Source organism: Schistocerca piceifrons, chromosome 6 (assembly GCF_021461385.2).
Source record: "Schistocerca piceifrons isolate TAMUIC-IGC-003096 chromosome 6, iqSchPice1.1, whole genome shotgun sequence".
Classification (NCBI taxonomy): Eukaryota; Metazoa; Arthropoda; class Insecta; order Orthoptera; family Acrididae; genus Schistocerca; species Schistocerca piceifrons.
Window position 1 is genome coordinate 29,686,799 of NC_060143.1, and position 20,208 is coordinate 29,707,006.

General features: G+C 37.5%; 1 protein-coding gene across 1 annotated transcript in view; it reads left to right on the top strand.

The window, feature by feature from the left end:
• The window catches only part of LOC124802831 (dynein axonemal heavy chain 2), a 1,031,222-nt gene that overhangs the window by 335,292 nt on the left and 675,722 nt on the right, over positions 1-20,208 (top strand). Inside the window, 1 exon segment of the mRNA XM_047263843.1 lies at positions 1,556-1,740. Within this exon segment, the coding sequence (XP_047119799.1) occupies positions 1,556-1,740 (185 nt within the window).

Below are 20,208 nucleotides of genomic sequence, written 5' to 3' on the forward strand. Positions count from 1 at the left end.
ACTTTTTGTGGAGGTACCCAAAGTTGACAGATGAAAACCAGTGGACAACAGTCTTCACTGACTATCTCACTGACTGTGTTGTCACTAAATATTGTGGTCTAATGAGCTCTAGAAATTGCGAAGTTCTTGTGAGAAGACATCTTTTTGAAGAATGGGGCACCCTGTGTGATGATCTCTCGAAAAGCTGTTCAGCCAGACTAGTGTTAGAGAGAATTTCATGTTGCTACATGACCCTCAGGATGACAACTACCTATCATCCACAGACGAATAGTCTCACTGAATGGTTTACTAAGACACTAACAGATATGTTTTCAATATATGTTGATGCTTAATAGAGATATTGGGATACAATACTGCTCATTGAGACATATTGAAGCTTAATAGAGAAATTGGGATACAATACTGCTCATTGACACATTAGCACACAACACAGTGTAGCAAGACACTGCATACTTCATACTATTCTTTCTGCTCCACAGTCACAGGGCCAAAACAAAAATTGATACACTGTTCTCATTTCAACCATACAATACTCAGGATAACCATGTGCAACAATTTATCACCAGAAGAGAAGAAGCGAAACAGCTGACTTACTACAGGCCTTGAACACCCAGGCACTACGTGCCAAGCCTCATCCAATTAGATACAGCCCTGGAGACTTGTTTTGTATTTTTATGCCTGTGCAGCAATTAAGACTATCAGAAAAGCCCTACTTTGTGCTGTATCATATCCTTCATTACTTATTGGATGTCACAAATGAAGTCAAAGATTACGACTGTTCATGAAGAAGATGAAAGCACAGAGGTGTCACCCATATCCTCCATATAAAATCCTATTACTGTCCACAGGTAAAAATTACTGATGGGTGTTCAGGGTAACTGAAGTCCCGTTCGAATATCATGAAGGTTCAACGAGAGGAGCTACCTTGGATGCTCATCATAGTGAAGAGAATGTAACAACACAACTAGAATGCTAGGATCTGCTAGCGCCATCATTTAGCAGACCAGTGACAAGTTCTAGATCCAGGGTGCTGTAGTTGGTTCCAGTGAGAAATTCTGAAATAGCGGGTTGCTGTTTCTCCAGGAGAGATAGCAATGCCACTTGTTGTGCCATCTGCAGTGTGGTGTAGCGGTTAGCATTCTGGCTGACTGTTGTTCTGTGTGTTATCAGTTCAAACCTGATTGCCAGCAATTGTTTTTTATTTAGTATTTATCTGTTATGTTTTTTTTAAATATCTTGTGCTTGTAATGTTCATATATTCAGGAATATTCTGTGTTTGTATAAATACCACCATTGTGGAATATTCGATGTTTGTGTAAATAGCTTCACTCTCCATCCACGAGAACAGTTCTCTTCTGGCTCTTAAGTTCATGTTTCTAATGAATGTGCTTTCAGTTGTGAGTGTTGTACTTTACTGATGACCCTGCCTTCAGATTTGGGTTTGATTGTGGTTTGTGATAATATTATGAGCATATTTCATTGATTAACTAGTATGTGTGTTTAATTCACTTAAAGTCATCAGTATTGCATTTTAATAAATTTGAATTTTTACCAGGCACAAACATTATTTCGGAAGCTTACAAGGCTGTCCAGGGAGTTGCGGGATAAAAACTGGGAGATTGTGGAGAATACTAGGCAGAGAGTTGATGCATTTCGCCGAACCTTGCCTCTGTTGTCAGATCTCAAGAATCCAGCTATGAGAAAAAGACATTGGGATAGTGTCAAGAAAATAATGGGAGTGTAAGTTCTAGTGAAATATCTTTTCCAGTTAATGCTTCTTTTGCTGTTACTACACCATAGCAATTAATGTCAGTTTGCACATCATAGCTCAGACTTTTGCTTAACCAACTTGTTGAGGCTTCCATGATCATTTGTTGGTGTATTGCCAGCTGACTTGTGTCTCAGGTGCTTCAGCTGACATTTGTTGTATGATTTTTCAAAAGATTGCACTCCACTGCGTCTGCTTCCAGCAATGAGAGATGAACCTTTGACAATGCCAGAAGCTTGTGCTGGTGAAATGTCAGAAAAATTATTATACAAACAGCAGCTAAAGACCATGAGACATGTTTCTCAACTGTCAGTATGTGATATTAATCACGTAGTGTTATTCTTAATGATCTGTCAGTGAAATGGATACAGACTGTGTTGCTGCTACTGTACTTACCTAATCATATAGTGCAGTTGAGCCAAGTATGACAGCAAATTTTTGACAGCTCACAGTCCAGAATACCTCAAACAACATAAAATAACAAGTGTCATGAAGGAAAACAAAGTCTTTCTTTGAAGCCTGGTTCTAATAATTAATTTAGGTGGGTACATATAAAATTCCTCCGTGGCAGTCAGTGCTTACATCTCCAGTAACTATACTGGCATTAGGAAGGTGGCCAGGAAGCATTTGTATTAAACAGTAGATGTATCATCATCAAAATACAGAAGAGCATGTTTTATTATGGATCACTATCTCACTAGTAAAACAACACTGAGTAGACTGAAGGAGAGGTGATGTTACACAGAAAATGTAACTGAGAAGTATACATTGCATACAACAAAAAAATCATAACCTATGAAGAAGCAAAAACATCATCAATTATTAAAAACTAATTTTGTCAAGGATACAAAAAACCAACAAAATCTGGGTGATTAGTTATTTCATTTTTCATGAAGAATGATACCTACCTACCTAACTTAATTTTTAATTACAGTAATGAAGTGATGACATGAAATAAATAAAATCCTACCAATTCAAAACTCACATTTTGCAATGTACATTTACAAGTGGAGCTCATTTTCATATTTGCCTCTGTCATTATACTTACGAAGATTAGCCATTCAGAACTGTTTCCTCCAACATGGAGATGCATAGCATAAGCCAATATGCCATATCAAAATTATCTAACAGTTACTCAGCCACAATGAATATATTTCATTCCTAATTTGATCTAATATGTAGTGTAGTCTTGGGAGAAAGTTTTTAATGCATTTGACCCCCCCCCCCCCCTCCTTTCCCCCATTTAGCTGAACTAACCAATCCAAGTATGAACTGCATTTTCCATATCGTAATGCAATGACATAAATGTGGATGGAATTCTTTATAGTACCTTGTTAGTCATTCACCTACATTTATTGTGTTGTTGTTGTTGTGGTCTTCAGTCCTGAGACTGGTTTGATGCAGCTCTCCATGCTAATCTATCCTGTGCAAGCTTCTTCATCTCCCAGTACCTACTGCAACCTACATCCTTCTGAATCTGCTTAGTGTAGTCATCTCTTGGTCTCCCTCTACGATTTTTACCCTCCACACTGCCCTCCAATACTAAATTGGCGAACCCTTGATGCCTCAGAACATGTCCTACCAACCGATCCCTTCTTCTGGTCAAGTTGTGCCACAAACTTCTCTTCTCCACAATCCTATTCAATAGTTCCTCATTAGTTATGTGATCTACCCATCTAATCTTCAGCATTCGTCTGTAGCACCACATTTCGAAAGCTTCTATTCTCTTCTTGTCCAAACTATTTATCGTCCATGTTTCACTTCCATACATGGCTACACTCCATACAAATACTTTCAGAAATTACTTCCTGACACATAAATCTATACTCGATGTTAACAAATTTCTCTTCTTCAGAAACGCTTTCCTTGCCATTGCCAGTCTACATTTTATATCCTCTCTACTTCGACCATCATCAGTTATTTTGCTCCCCAAATAGCAAAACTCCTTTACTACTTTAAGTGTCTCATTTCCTAATCTAATTCCCTCAGCATCACCCGACTTAATTTAACTACATTCCATTATCCTCGTTTTGCTTTTGTTGATGTTCATCTTATAGCCTCCTTTCAAGACGCCATCCATTCTGTTCAACTGCTCTTCCAAGTCCTTTGCTGTCTCTGACAGAATTAATATGTCATCGCCGAACCTCAAAGTTTTTATTTCTTCTCCATGGATTTTAATCCCTACTCCGAATTTTTCTTTTGTTTCCTTCACTGCTTGCTCAATATAGAGATTGAATAACATCGGGGAGAGACTACAACCCTGTCTCACTCCCTTCCCAACCGCTGCTTCCCTTTCATGTCCCTCGACTCTTTATAACTGCCATCTGGTTTCTGTACAAATTGTAAATAGCCTTTCGCTCCCTGTATTTTACTCCTGCCACCTTCAGAATTTGAAAGAGAGTATTCCAGTCAACATTGTCAAAAGCTTTCTCTAAGTCTACAAATGCTAGGAACGAAGGTTTGCCCTTCCTTAATCTAGCTTCTAAGATAAGTCGTAGGGTCATTATTGCCTCACGTGTTCCAACATTTCTACGGAATCTAAACTGATCTTCCCCGAGGTCGGCTTCTACTAGTTTTTCCATTCGTCTGTAAAGAATTCGCATTAGTATTTTGCAGCTGTGACTTATTAAACTGATAGTTCGGTAATTTTCACATCTGTCAACACCTGGTTTCTTTGGGATTGGAATTATTATATTCTTCTTCAAGTCTGTGGGTATTTCGCCTGCCTCATACATCTTGCTCACCAGATGGTAGAGTTTTGTCAGGACTGGCTCTCCCAAGGCCGTCAGTAGTTCCAATGGAATGTTGTCTACTCCGGGGGCCTTGTTTCGACTCAGGTCTTTCAGTGCTCTGTCAGACTCTTCACGCAGCATCATATCTCCCATTTCATCTTCATCTACATCCTCTTCCATTTCCATAATATTGTCCTCAAGTGCATCTCCCTTGTATAAACCCTCTGTATACTCCTTCCACCTTTCTGCTTTCCCTTCTTTGCTTAGAACTGAGTTTCCATCTGAGCTCTTGATGTTCATACAAGTGGTTCTCTTATCTCCAAAGGTCTCTTTAATTTTCCTGTAGGCAGTATCTATCTTACCCCTAGTGAGATAAGCCTCTACATCCTTACATTTGTCCTCTAGCCATCCCTGCTTAGCCAATTTGCACTTCCTGTCGATCTCATTTTTGAGACGTTTGTATTCCTTTTTGCCTGCTTCATTTACTGCATTTTTATATTTTCTCCTTTCATCAATTGAATTCAATATTTCTTCTGTTACCCAAGGATTTCTACTAGCCCTCGTCTTTTTACCTACTTGATCCTCTGCTGCCTTCACTACTTCATCCCTCAAAGCTACCCATTCTTCTTCTACTGTATTTCTTTCGCCCATTCCTGTCAATTGCTCCCTTATGCTCTCCCTGAAACTCTGTACAACCTCTGGTTCTTTTAGTTTATCCAGGTCCCATCTCCTTAAATTCCCACCTTTTTGCAGTTTCTTCAGTTTTAATCTACAGGTCATAACCAATAGATTGTGGTCAGAGTCCACATCTGCCCCTGGAAATGTCTTACAATTTAAAACCTTGTTCCTAAATTATTTATTATCTGAGACATTTTCAGTAGTGATTATTTTGGAGCAAATCATATTGATATGATCTGCCCAGGCCATGTGCCTATAAGGAATTTGTAATTTTCTTTCTCTTTTTGTGGTTCTCAAAACGTAAGACAGAGATAATTTGACTGTAATTTTCATTTTCCTGCATTTGCCATGTTGTTGTCTTGCTTATATATATTTACAAAACAAAATGTTAGCCTTTTTCATAATTAGAGAAACACTTGGTTCCAGTTTTATTGAGGCTATACTTTCATGTATTATTACATGATAACTGGTGGTAAAAGCATAAACGAGATGTTAAAAAAGCACTGGAGCTTTGTACACAAAATTTTTCTGCTCTCACCTTTTACTTATTGTGCATGGTCTCCTTCGAAATATTCTCCTCCACAATTGCTGCACTGCTCATCATGCCGTTTCCACTTCCAGAACCATTTGGTACACCTCTTGCCGGATCACTCGAAGCGCCATCTGTGAATTTTCTTTTACCTCGTCTGTAATTGCCCTTCTCAGGGGACACCGCCTTAATGTATCACTGACCGTGTGGGTGAGAAGGTTTGTGTGTTCTGGATCCAGAGGGCTATGCTGGTGGTAGCTTAGCTACCAGAAGGGTCACCCAAGCCGGACAGGCCAAAGAGGAGGAGCCAGACAAAATGTGCCCCTCAATGGCCTATCACTCCCCCTTTCGTATCCCAAACATGTCCTCACCATGTCCTTTTCCTGTCATTTCCTGTTATATATATAAGACCTCAATGGCAGTGACAGTGGAGAAAGAGTCTTTCAGAACGTGAAGCTGGCAGAAGACAAACCTTTTCTCTTTGAGTACAAAAAGAGTACCATTAGTGACTGTACCCCAGACGGGAGGCTACAGACAGTGTCTGACTCATAGTGAGCAGCTGATTTTAGGCTGGGCAACCTACTGCCTATGTGGAAAGTAACGGGAAACTATCACATTACATTCCCAAGCAGTACATGGTATGTCCCTCCATGTGAAAGATTCCGGAGTTAAAACTTCCCCTCATTTGGATCTCCGGGAGGGGAACACGTTGAGAGTAGACATTTTTGAAAGGACGAAAGGGACAGTGAAGGGAGGAAAGATACAGATTGGAACATGGAATGTGAGGACACTACTGCAAGCAGGAAAGCTAGAGAATGCAAAACAGGAGATGAAAAGGAACAGATTAGATGCCCTTGGTTTGTGTGAAATGAGATGGGGAGAGAATGGGGAGATAGAAAGTGGAGATTATAAGCTCTTTTACTTAGAGGAAATCAAGAGTGGTGAAAACGGAGTAGGAATATTGATAGGACAAAATCTGAAAAATAAAGTAATCAAGGTACAATGTATTGATGGAAGACTGATGATGGTATGACTGAAGGGTAGTTCAAAAGATTTGGTGTTAGTACATGTGTATATGCCAACCAGCCAGCATAGAGATGAGGAAGTGGAAGAATATTATGAGAAAATACAAGAACTCATGAAAGAAAATAGAAATGTGGGACTGGAAAGCAGTGGTGGGTGAAGAAGGAGATGAAGATACAGTAGGAAAATTTGGATTAGGAATAAGAAATGACAGAGGTGAATGACTAATTAGTTTCTGTAAGGAAAATTCATTAGCAGTGGGTAACACATTATTTGAACACCACAAAAGAAGACATTACACATGGATATCAAATTTGAAAAGGAAAGATATCAGTTGGACTACATCCTGATACAAAAAAGGTTTAGGAACTGTTTGAAGAATGCCAAAGCTTATCCAGGAGCAGATATAAATTCAGACCACAATGTAGTAGTGGGAGGAATACTAGTGAAGTTGAAAAAAAGTCTGGAGAGGTAAAGCAAAAGAAAGACTAAACATAGAAAGACTCAAAGAGGTAGGAAAGGCATCGAATTTGGAAAACAAATTTATGGAAAAATGGGAAAGAGGTAGTGTTGATGAAAGTGTCAATGGCAAATGGATAAAAATGAGGGAAGTACTCATGGACTTTGCCAAAGAAGTACTAGGAATTAGAGTATCCCAAAGTACCAGGAAAGAATGGATAACAGAAAACATGTTGAAAAAATGGAAAAATGTAGAAACTGAAGAAGGCAAAAAGAGGTACAGGAAACTGAACACTGAATTAAGAAGAGAAACTGAAGAAGCAAGGGAAAAATGGATGAAACAGAAATGTGATAAAATAGAGAAAATGGAGAAAGAGGGAAAGTATGAAATGATGTATAGAGTGGCTAGTGAGATAGTTTTTGAATGTAAAAGAAAGAGGAATAACATGGAAATAGAAAGTGCGGATGGTACTCTAGCAGAAGAACCACAGGAGATTTTGAATAGATGGCAAGAATATATTGAATGTCTGTATAAGGGGGACGAAATACAAAGCGAAATTAAGACCGAAGAGGAGCAAGATGTGTATGAAGATGGTAAGGGATTCACCATCTTTGAAGCAGAAGTAGAAAAGCCGCTGAAGGAGATGAAGAATAGGAAGGCATGTGGAATTGATGATTTGCCAGCAGATCTGTTGAAGGGTCTGGGCAACAAGGCTAGAAAAGAAATAGTCTACCTCTGTAATGAGATATACGACATAGGGGAATGACCTGAGGACTTCCTTGCAACGGTTATGATACCAGTAGAGACAAATAGAAACACTAAAAATGTGAAGAGCACCGGACCATCAGTCTAATTTCTCATGCAGCTAAAGTGTTTAATAGAAGGCTGTATGGCAAGCTGGATAGAGGGATTGAATAGGAGCAGTATGGATTTAGAAGAAAAGGAACAAGAGATGCTATTGACCTGTTAAGAACTAGAGGGGAGAGATGTATGGAAAAGGGTAGAGAAACCTTTGCTGTTTTTATAGATATAGAAAAGGCTTTTGACAGAGTTCAGTGGAACAAGCTGATGGATATTTTGAAGAGGAAAGGAGTAGATTGGAAAGATGGTACAGAATCTATATTTACACCAGAAAGTAAGGATAAGAATTGGAAATGAAATGTCAGAAGGAAGCAGCATTTGACGAGGTGTTAGACAAGGTTGTTGCCTTTCCCCACTGTTGTTTAACACATACCTTGAAGAGATTATTGCGAAAGGCTTAGATGTGAAAAGAGGAATATTTATTGGTAGAAAGAGAATAGAATCTATAAGATTTGCTGATGACATGGTATTAGAGGCAGAAAGTGAGCGGACAGTGAGTAACATGCTGAAAGATCTGAATGAAGCTTATGTGGAATATGGGATGCAAATAAACATAGCAAAAACAAAGAGTATGGCCATCAGTACAAGACGCAGACTGTCCAATATGAAAATAGGACACTCTACCATTAGCCAAGTAAGTGCATTTAAATATCTTGGAAGCACAATAACTGAAGACTTGAGATGTCAGCGGGAGGTGAAAACTTGAATTGCCATAGCGATGGAGGCATTCAACAGAAGGAGGAGAGACTTATGTGGCAAATTAGATAAAGGAAAAGGCTTGGCAAATGTTTTGTCTGGAATGTGGCACTATATGGGGCAAAAACATGGACGCTAAGATGAGAGGATGAAAAAAGGTTAGAAGCATTTGAGATGTGGATGTGGAGAAGACTGAAGAGAATAAGCTGGATGGAAAGAGTGAGTAATGAAAGAGTACTGGAAAGGGTTGGTGAGACAGGATGTCTGCTGAAGGTTGTAAGAGAAAGGAAAAATAACTGGTTGGTACATTCATTGAGAAGGGAGTGCTTGCTAGCAGATGCTTTGGAATGATCAGTTTGTGGGAGAAGACTGAGATGATAGATGACATAAAGGGAAGAGTAAACTTTGCAGACCTGAAGAGGATGGCAGAATACTGGACAGCCTGGGGTTTTCCACTTTGGAAATAAAGAAAAAAATTGTCTGCAGGATCCAGATCTGGAGAGTGCAGAGAATGAGGCAGCATAGTGATTTTGTTTCTTGTGCAATAGTCATGTGCCAACAGGGATGAATGTGCTGGTGCATTATCATGATACAAGAGCCATGAATGTCTTGCCACATTGCAGGCCATTTCCTTCTCACATTTTCTCGCAAGCGTTGCAGCACATACTGATAGTACCATTGGTTAACAGTTTGTTCTTGTGGCATGAATTCATGGTGAACTAATCCTTCAAAGTCAAAGAAAACTATCAGCATAGATTTGACATTTTACCTAATATGATGAGCTTAATTTGGTCTTAGAGAACCTTTCCTGACCCATTGTGAAGACTGAACTTTGATTTCAACATCATAACAGTAGACCCACATCTCATCATGACTCATGAGCCTTGGGACAAACTTGTTGGCAACACGATGCATTCCAAGATCCTGTTTTAGGATTTTATAACATGTGCTGACTGAAATATCACATTATTCTGCAATCTCTTGGACAATCAGTCTTTGATTGGTATCCACAATTTCATTGATATTTCTGACATAAGAGTCGTAGATAGACATCATGTATGAGGGTCATCTTTAACTTCCATCCAGCCATTTGTAAACTGTGTGAACCATTCGTAACACCAAATATGGCTTAAGCACTCATCACCATAGATTTCCTGCACCATTTGGTGTTTTTCTGTAAAGGTTTTGTTGAGTTTCACTAAATAAATAAATTTTCCTAATGCAGACACATTGCTTCTCTAACTCTGCCATCTCTAAATTCACAAACTGTGCAACACAACGTTCTACTCAATACAGCATTGAACAATAACTATCAGACATGCAACAATGAAATTTCTGGCAGTTACTCATTAAACACAGGCCTGAGCTGGGATGCCAACTGCATTTCGCTCCAACAAATCATTGGTGTGAAATTACTAATGTTCCAGAATTTTTTGAACAGGCCTCATAATTTATAAGGAATATGGTGAGAAGTTCTTCTGGTTGTGGTCCCTGGTGGACAAAATACTTTACCAGCTGAGCTCACACCCTTGACTGATTTTGTGTGAAGTGGCCTAGGGGTCCTAGTTAACCATCTCAGGCTTTGTGTTCAGATTCTGTGTGCTTGTTTGCTAAACAAAGGAAGATGTAAAATTTCCTAGTCCCAAAATACCAATCATTTGTTATCAGGTAAGTCATAAGTGAGGGGTGACAAAATGTTGATGTGAAGTTTCAAAAATTTTGACAAATTTTGAAGTGCTAGATTTCAATGAATAATTGTGGTAACACTACAAAAGTTAGCACAATGACTGAACAGTTTGCACTATGCACAATCTCTAGTTTTATGTCGTCTGATTGGCTCAAAGTCATTGCTAAATGTTATTACCAGAAAATTACTTCTGAGTTTAAGTATCTTCATCTCTTCACATTGTTGGTTTAAGAAGCATCTCCTAGCATGATGTCATTGTTTAGTAGCTTGTTTATAAAACATGTAGCTTTTTTTATCACTGTTGGGTTTATGGTTAAGTGGTATATGGGGCTATTGAGGGATGGGAATAAAAAAAAACATTGCTACAAAAATAAGTGGCTTTTAAACCCCAGTATTCAAAAGAGATCGTTATTTTGGTTAACCACTATTTAAAAGATTATTACTATTTGTGCAAGACATTACAGTTCCACAATTTCTATTTTTCCCATAGATCTACTATTATCCTGTGCAGTTTTCCCATGGAAATTACTATTTCAGAGCATCATGTCCTATGATCACACCAAAGAGAATGATCTAGCCCTTAATTGTTCTGGATCTTGGCCTTGAAGGATTATTTCCAAAACAATTTTGTAAGCTCAAAACATTAATAAAACAAGTCTAATGAACTTTCAAATACACCCCCAACCTTATGGATCGCAATGGAATGTTGTGTCTGAGGAGATTACAGAAATAAAATGGCGTGATATAACTGTCTTCTTTGGTGTAGTCTTAGATGAGTGTCTCTCTTTGGAGAATCACATTGATATATTATGCCAAAAATTAAAAAAAAAAAAAAAAAAAAAAAACCAGTGATGACAATGTCAGAAGTTCTGAATTAGGTGAAAATAAAATGATTTACTTTGATTTTCTGTATCCATACATCACATATGGAGCTGAAGTAAGGGGTGTGCAGCTGCCAGGCATATAAATAGGGCATTTATCCTTCAAAAAAGGCAGTGAGGATTATGTCAATTTCAGTTTAATGAGTCTTGCAAAGATATTTTCAAAGTTATATATAAAAACAAAGATGAGGTGACTTACCGAACAAAAGCGCTGGCAGGTCGATAGACTGTCTATCGACCTGCCAGCGCTTTTGTTCGGTAAGTCACCTCATCTTTGTTTTTATATATAATTTTTCCCACGTGGAATGTTTCCTTCCATTATATTGATATTTTCAAAGTTAGCTATATAATAACATTGCTGTCAATATATGTTTATAGAAGTTCATCAAATTTTAATTTACAAACAGTCCAGTAGTCTAAGTAGAGATGTGCACATTTACAATAACAAGTGAGACTGTGGTTATCATTTGGAAAGGCATAACACAAAAGGATCAGACAACATCCCCTTTTACATGGAGATCAGTTTTTATGACGAACTTCCAAATAAAGTATAAAGCTCAAGTGGAAGCTGGTTTGCAAAGCCATTGAAGGAGTTTCTTAAAAGTAAATGTTTTTGTAACATTGAGGAATTCATTTAAGAGGAGCAGAATACTTTCATTTGCATCAGTAGTATTTGTCAGTACCAATAATGAAGGTATGTCATGGTTTTGTATTGTTTGTGATAGTTCCTGTGAAGCTATGACAGGAAGTGTGAAATATCTCCACAATCCAAAACAAATATTATATTTTTTTGTGAAGCATAAAAGCTAAATAAATATTTGTTGGAAACAGCAATAAATACATGCACAAATTCAGAATGTTTTGAATAAAAAATGAAACAAGAAGGTTAATCTGTAATGTTCAATTTATTTGTTTCTCTTGCATATGAAAACAGTAATCCACTTCTAAAATTTTAATCCAATTTTATTTGTGCAGGGTACTTATCATGTTATTGCTATAAAGATTTGATGCAATCAGCAAATGATGAAGAACTGCCAAAGAATGCTTTTGAAAATTTTAATGCTTCAGGTTGCCATTTTCTTGACCTACAATTCCGGAAAATGTTGCATATTGTTGTAGACTTATTTCCTGAATACAGTGATCAGCTTTTGAATCTCTGCAAAGGTCACATGTTGTCCATTATCAAATGAGGATCATTACATTAAAATAAAGGTACTCTAATGAATCATCTACAAAAATTTCGTTGATCTTTTTTCACTCTTGAATACATTTTCCCTGTGAAAGTTGGTTTAAAAATGTTGGAGAAATACATAATAATCCTCTTGTTTCAGTTTTCATTCAAGATGTACTCAATTTATACATGAATTTGTTACTGCTTTCCAATAAACAGTGTCAGTTTAGAACCTGATTGTCAGAAATAATGATTTCCATGTGAAACTCTACTGAAGAATTCTATGCCTTCAGGGAAAATATCAATTTTGAAATTTGGTATTTCATAGAAATAAGAATGACATTTCAAATTGTGATTGCATATTGCTGTTGTGTTCTAATTTTTGTCATGTTAACTGAATCATCTGTTGGTTCTTGGTAGAACAACATTAAAATAAATGAAAAACACTAGTTTGCTTTTGTTCTACAGCATTACTTTTATTTTGTTGACCTGGTTTCAGCTTACAAGGCCATCTTCAGATGTTTACTGAGTATTGTCACCAAACAAGTCACAACGTTCTTAAACAACATTGGAAACGAAGTTACATGTCTAGATTGAAGCAGAAACATACAGTAAGTAACACATTTGATAGTGTGGTGGTAACACAATGAAAAGGAAAAAAATTGAACAGTAAATAAATAAAAATTGAGTAGACACGAAAAAAACTTCACCTCTAAATAGGAACACTCCTGTGAGTTTGACATTTCTGATCGTGAAGTTCGTCAAAGTGTTAGTGATCTTACTCATGATGTATTTTTGCGGCAGAACAGGAAATTATCTGTGATTAGGAATGTGAGTGCACCTCTAACCTCAACATGTAATTAACCTGTCGAATTTGGTTCTCTCGCCAAATAACAAAAAGTTGTTGAGAGAGGTTTTACGTATGCTCCTCCCCACCCTCCATCAGAAAAACAAATGGATGTTATGAAAGTACATACTGAATGTGTTCTCATGAAAGACACTACTGCAAAATATTTAGTTACCAATTCACTAAAGAAAGAAACCAGATTCGAGTGTAACATCCCATGGGCTATTGACTTTCACACCCTCAAGTCCTTAAAACAGAAATTACAGCAGCAAGATATCATGCCACAAAATCTGATAAAGACAAAAGTCCGGAACCGCAGGACTGCTGCGGTCGCAGGTTCGAATCCTGCCTCGGGCATGGGTGTGTGTGATGTCTTTAGGTTAGTTAGGTTTAAATAGTTCTAAGTTCTAGGGGACTTATGACCTAAGATGTTGAGTCCCATAGTGCTCAGAGCCATTTGAACCAAAGACAACAGTATTGTACATTTGAACAAACATAGTTATGTGGATAAAGTTAACAATTTCCTGAATACCACATGCTTCCAAGTCCTTCCTAAAGACCATACCAAATTATTCAGAGAGGATTTTAAATATGCAATCTGTTCATTTGATATTCTCTGATTTTGGAGCAAAACAGTTAACTAATATGAACACAGTGCCTCCTAAAATGTATGGGCTTCCTAAACTGCATAAACAAGATGTTCCTATTCGTCCAGTTGTATCATCATTCACTGCTCCATCTCACAAACTAGCTAGGAAACTGGATGCCTTAATTAAGAACAATACTGCATTCAAACCAAAGCATGGTATTTCAAACTCTGTGGACCTAGTAAATAAGATAAATGGTGTATCTGTCTCACATAGTTTCTAACATTTCTGACTTAAAGTACCGGTATGTGTGTGAATCTGAGTTAGTTCAGTTTATTTCCCCCAACCACCTTCCACTTCTTTATGAGGTGACTTACTTGAAATTTGCAGTCACTCTTCTTTACTGGATAGCCGGCTGCTGGAAACCATCTTGATTTATTCTCCGTCGAATAATACTAGGTACAGGAATTTTTAGGCTCTTTCTTCTTATGAAATAAGTAGACATACAAACTTTGCTTTTTGTCAATTAACGATGTATTTGACTGCCATACACAATAAAACTCTCACTTTCAACATAAATATATAACTTCTAGTAAGTCCCTTGTACAGTCAAATGTCAGAAACAAATCAAATTACAGTTAAAAGAAAGTTGGCTTTTATACCATAACTTTTCTTAATATAAATCAGAAAATAAGTCTTGCCTATAGCAAGGTGACATCAAGACTTTTCAGGAGTTCTTTTTCAACTGTCTTTGTTTTAATAACAATAGTCAATGACCCAATAAGCACAGAGCTGCATATAAACTCCATGGTTCTTCCTTACACACCTGCTAGAACACACTATGGATTGCCCGACAGGTACTTGTTGGTGACTTTTATCTGCTGCATCTACTTTCTTCTCGCAACTGATTTTAAACCTGCACACACAAATGTGATGCGCAGTAGGTAGGATTCTACTATCCCATGCTCATATCCATAAAATCGTGTGTTCGAGACGGTAGAAGGGTGAGGGGTTCTAGAATTTACACAGAAATTCTTGAATGACTACAATTGATAAATTAGTATTTTTTGATGTCTGCAGTTTGTTTTCCAACATACCAGTAGTGGATTGCATTGATATTCTGACAGAGCTGATGCTCAAATCTAATGTCAATCCTGTGAAATTGAATGACTTGAGACTGGCCACTCAGACATGCTTGGCACAGAACTATTTCCATTTCCAAGGGACTCTTCAGAAACAATTAGATGGCTTAGCTATGGGTTCCCCTCTTAGTTTGCTGTTGGCTGAAATATTTATGGGCCATTTTGAACAATTTTTTTTTTGAAAACAGAACCTTTGGGTGCAAATTTCAAATACTGGTTTAGGTAAGTGGATGATGTCCTGTGTATCTGGACTGGTACTACAAGACAACTCAACACATTTTTGTTAAATAGTCGACGTAAAAATAACAGTGAAGATTGGCAGATTCTTAGATCTCACCACTGACACACACACATTATTTCAAAATTTATAGAAAAACTACAACTACAGACACAGTAATACCTTCTTGCTCACAACACCCCATAGCTCACAAACATGCAGCTTTCCACTCAATGGTACACCATCTCATATCTGTCCCCATGTCCAGAGATGATTTTAAAACAAGAGTTAGATACAATAAAAATTTATTGCCACAGTCAGTGGCTACAGTCCAGTCCTTGTTGACCAAGTCTTGCATAGGAAACAAAAATGGAAAATTATACCCCTCCTCTTTGCCCCGTCTGCTTCTCCATCCACTGTCTGCAAGAAATGGTGTACTTTACCATATCTAGGAGAGGTATCACAGATTGTAGCCAAAACAGTGAAAGCCTGCAAGTATAGGCTTTCCTTATATGTTAAGAACACAACAGCCCAGTATATTTTCAATAGCAAAGATAAGATCCAGTTATTAGCCAACAGTGGGATATACAAAATTATCTATTCTGATTGTGAAAAGTTTTACATTGGTCAGTCAGGCAGAGACATATCAACTAGGCTGGCTGAACATGAACGCAGCTGGAGGTTGCAGAATTCTAACTCCACATTTGCTGAGCATGTACTGAGTGAAGGTCACAACTACCAGCCAGTGTCCCATGTCCTTTGCTTAGCAAACAAAGGCCATAAACTCAACCTGCTGGAAGCCCTGGAAATTAACAAACATTTCCGTAGCTCACAGTCCAGATCTAATCCTAAATGACCAGACCAGCTCAATACTTCCCCTCTCTGAAACTTCATATAATTATCTCTGTTTTTCATTACTTCCCACACTGTGTGTTCCTAAATATTCCCATTTTCCTATATTCATTAAGCTCTTTTATTTTATTGAAGTTGTCTGTGTAATCCATATGGACTATAGTTTCAATTGTTAAGGCTTTCTTTTACCTGGTACTTGTATTACTTCCCATGTTGAATACCTCATGTAGTTGTCTCATCAAATACTGTTGTTATTTTACTTGGTTCGTTTATTTAATGCAAACTCTTATGTAGTCACAGTTTTGAGTATAATGTTAATGGTTTTCCTGTTTGTGCCTTTGTATTTGTGTATTTGTAATGATAGTTTTTTTTTTTTTTTTTTTTTTTTTTTTTTTTTTTTTTTTTGGGGGGGGGGGGGGGGGGGGGGGGCACGGTGCGGAGAGACTGGAATTGTGGCAAAAATACAACATTGAAAGATTATTTGATTAAACAGAGAATTTGAAAAGTTTGTTGTAATACTTGTCTTCCAAAGACACCAAGAACGTGTGATCATGGGGATATCTTATTGATCAGTTGGCTTCCATCACTCAAAGATAACTGTGAGACAAATACATATATTTACTGCGTGAACATTTTCCAAACATTACTAGTAATTAGTTGTGCAGTTTAGTTTAGTTCATTGCTTATACATATCTTAGTTTGGTGTAACTCAGGGTAATCTGCTTCCTGCCGTTGCTGCTGAAGTCGTCGTCCCAGTCCATTTCATCTGCTAACTGGACGTAGTTACATGAATTCCATGAAATAATCCAGGTGCCAAGTTGTTTTATAGCGGTTTATTAATAACAAGCTGCACCGCTTCTTCTTGGTGGGAGCCCCCTCCACATAACAGGCTGCATAGTCACAAAACCATACTACAACAATTACATTATTATAATGACATGCGACACAGTGGTCACGTCCGTGAGCTGTCTCCAACTGAGCTTTTCTGAGCCTTCTGCTCCCCCTATTTATATGTTCTTAACAATGAAGGTAACAAAACTATAGCACAAATTTATAAAATTAACAATTAAAAGTTCAGGTTATTATGAATAACTATATACAAAACCTTTCATGTTTTATGCCCAAACTGGCGTATATAATATAAAAGATTTTACATAACATATACATCACATATAGAAAATAGTGAAAAATAACAATGCCAACCTAATTTTTATTAATTAGTGAATGCAAAATAATGCTAGCATATATTGGGCAAATATGACATACAAGTAAATAAATGAAATCATAAATTTTATGAAATTTAATGTATTACACGAAATCACTTATTAGATACAATTGGAATTATGAAAATTTCAATGAGTTGCCTTTTGAAAGAGTATTTCAGTAGGGTATAAAAAAAAACCATTTTTACCTTTTAAAATGCACCACACTCTCAAAGACTGCATGTACTGTATGTTCCCTCACACTCCTCCATTTTATTCATTTATGTTTATCTTATTGATATTATCCATCTTTTGATTTGCAGCTCCTTGTATTAGCCGTGTTTGCAGTTAAAATTGTTGGATGTGTTTTGCATCACTGGCGGACCTCACATCCAACAATCTTATTGATATTGCTTAAGTTCCTTATACATTCTGTAGTTACATAGATATTCTTTCTTCTATTAATTGATGATAACCTCCTGAAGCTGCTTTGTCAAGTACTAATTTTATTTTATTTTATTAGTTTTGGTTATTAATAGAAACTGTTATGTAGGCAATGCTGTTCCTATTTTGTGTTACAGTTTTTTCCTGTTTACTCCATTTTTAATTATTTACTGTTCAATTTTTTACTTTCCATTGCATTACCACCACACTGTCGAAGATGTTACTTACTGCATGTTTCTGCTTCAATCTAGATGTGTAACTTCTCTTCCAAAGTTGTTTACAAATATTGTAACTTCTTTGGTGACAATGCTCAGGTAAATGTCTGAAGATGGCCTTGTAAGCCAAAACCTGTTGACATTATAAAAGTAATACTTTAGAACAAAAGCAAACTGACACTTTTCATTTATTATTCTAATTTTTGATTATTATATTATATCGCCTCCAAATTTGTTGAATGTTATGTAACCTTAAACATTTTTGAAAGTAATGTATAAAGTGCATGTTTGAGTATCAGCTGCTTTTATTTTAAATTCAAATATTGACTGGTTCAAGTCATGGACCATCTTCATGGATAAGGGTTAAGATGGTTTAAGCCACAAAATTACATTTGTCGTTACTTAAATAATGTGTCGAGTATGTCATGAATATCAGTATACAACATTATTTAAGTAATGACAAATGTAATGTCATGGCTTATCCCATTTTAACCCTTATCGCTGAAGGTGGTCCATGACTGCAAAGAATCACAATCAGAGTTCAGTGTTCTCTGCTGCATACCGAAATTCTTCATTGATCAATTATATTAATTTCCATTTTTAGATTGCATGTTTAGCTTCCTGCTGAATTAGAAGGAAAAGATAATAGTATACATGGAGCAGGGATGATGAGTGTGATAGTCAAATACCGTATGTTTTCATAGCAATCATTAAATCACCATTGAATAGCATTGAACTTCTATATGCGATTCAAAAATATCACATTAAAATTTGCTGTTTTAAAGTTGTCTGCATATGCCTCAATAATTCACCAACCTTTTGTCGTGCACCCCATAAATGACTCTCCAGGCTTCAGTCAAACTACTCTTTAGGCTCCAGTGTACAATATAAATTAAAATGTAGTCTTCCAGTAAAATTAATTTCTGTGTCCTCTATGAAATTCAATGTTTTCAAATTCAGTGGAGCTCTTTCTTTAGGTTTGAATCTCCAGAAAAAATTTCTTAATGTTATATTGGATATATAGTGGACTTGATGTGTGGAGTGTAAAGGCATGCTGCGGGAAACAGCATTACACACACACACACACACACACACACACACACATGCACGCTAGAACACACATCACACCACACCACACAACCACCCAAATGCACACTCCCATGACCATGGTGAGACTGTTTATTGATACTAAATTATTGAATGGGGAGGTAGTAGAGAAGCAGGATGGAGACAGGTCTTTTGACAGATGAATCTGTGCTCATGGAACAAGCTGAAAAGAGTACAGAGCGTAAAGCACAAAGAGGAATAGGAAGAGAGAGAGGGGCAGTGGGGGAAGAATGAGAGGAAGGTGGAGATGAAGTGGATTAAAGGACGAGGAAAGGGAATGGAGAGGAGTAGAAAGTGGGAGAGAGAGGGGGTTTGGTGGGGGGAGAGGGGAAAGAGACATAAATTGGTGAGAGAGGTAGAGAGAGAGAAAGAGAGAGAGAATGCCTGCATGTGGAAGGGAGGGTGAATGATGGGAGAAGGCATTACATGATTTGGGCAGGGAAGAGAGAAGGTTAGGGGAGGTTTGGGCCTGGGGGATTATGAGAATGCAGGATGTGCTAGAGAGACAGTTCCCTTCTGAATAGTTCAGAGAAGTTTTTGCTGAAAGGGAATATCCAGATGCCTTGTGTTGTGAAGCGGCTGCTGAAGTCATTTTTGTTATGGTGTGCAGCATATTTGCAACTGGATGGTCAAGTTTGTGGTTTGCTGGTGGCCATTCATGTGAGTAAACATTTGGCTCCTTGTCATGCACACTTAGAAAGTGGACAGTAATTGGAGCATGGCTGATATATAACATGGCTGCTTTCACACATTGCCCTTGAAGCCATGATACGCTATCTACTCCCAATGACCTCCTGATACCAAACCCTCCACCTCTTTTGTAATCTTCCTAGCAAGTCACATTTGTCCGACAATTATTTCACTTTCAAATCCCAAATCTATAAAAAAAATCTATGGTACTGCCATGGGCACATGTATTGTGCCACCTTATGCCAAAGGCCACCTGGAGGAACCCGCCCTGTCTGCATCTACATCTACATTTATACTCGCCACCAAGCGGTGTGTGACGGACGGCACAATACCCGCCAAAGTCATATCCCCACCCCCCAACCGCTGTTCCACTCGCGGATTGCGCGAAGGAAAATCAACTGTCTGAACACCTCAGTACG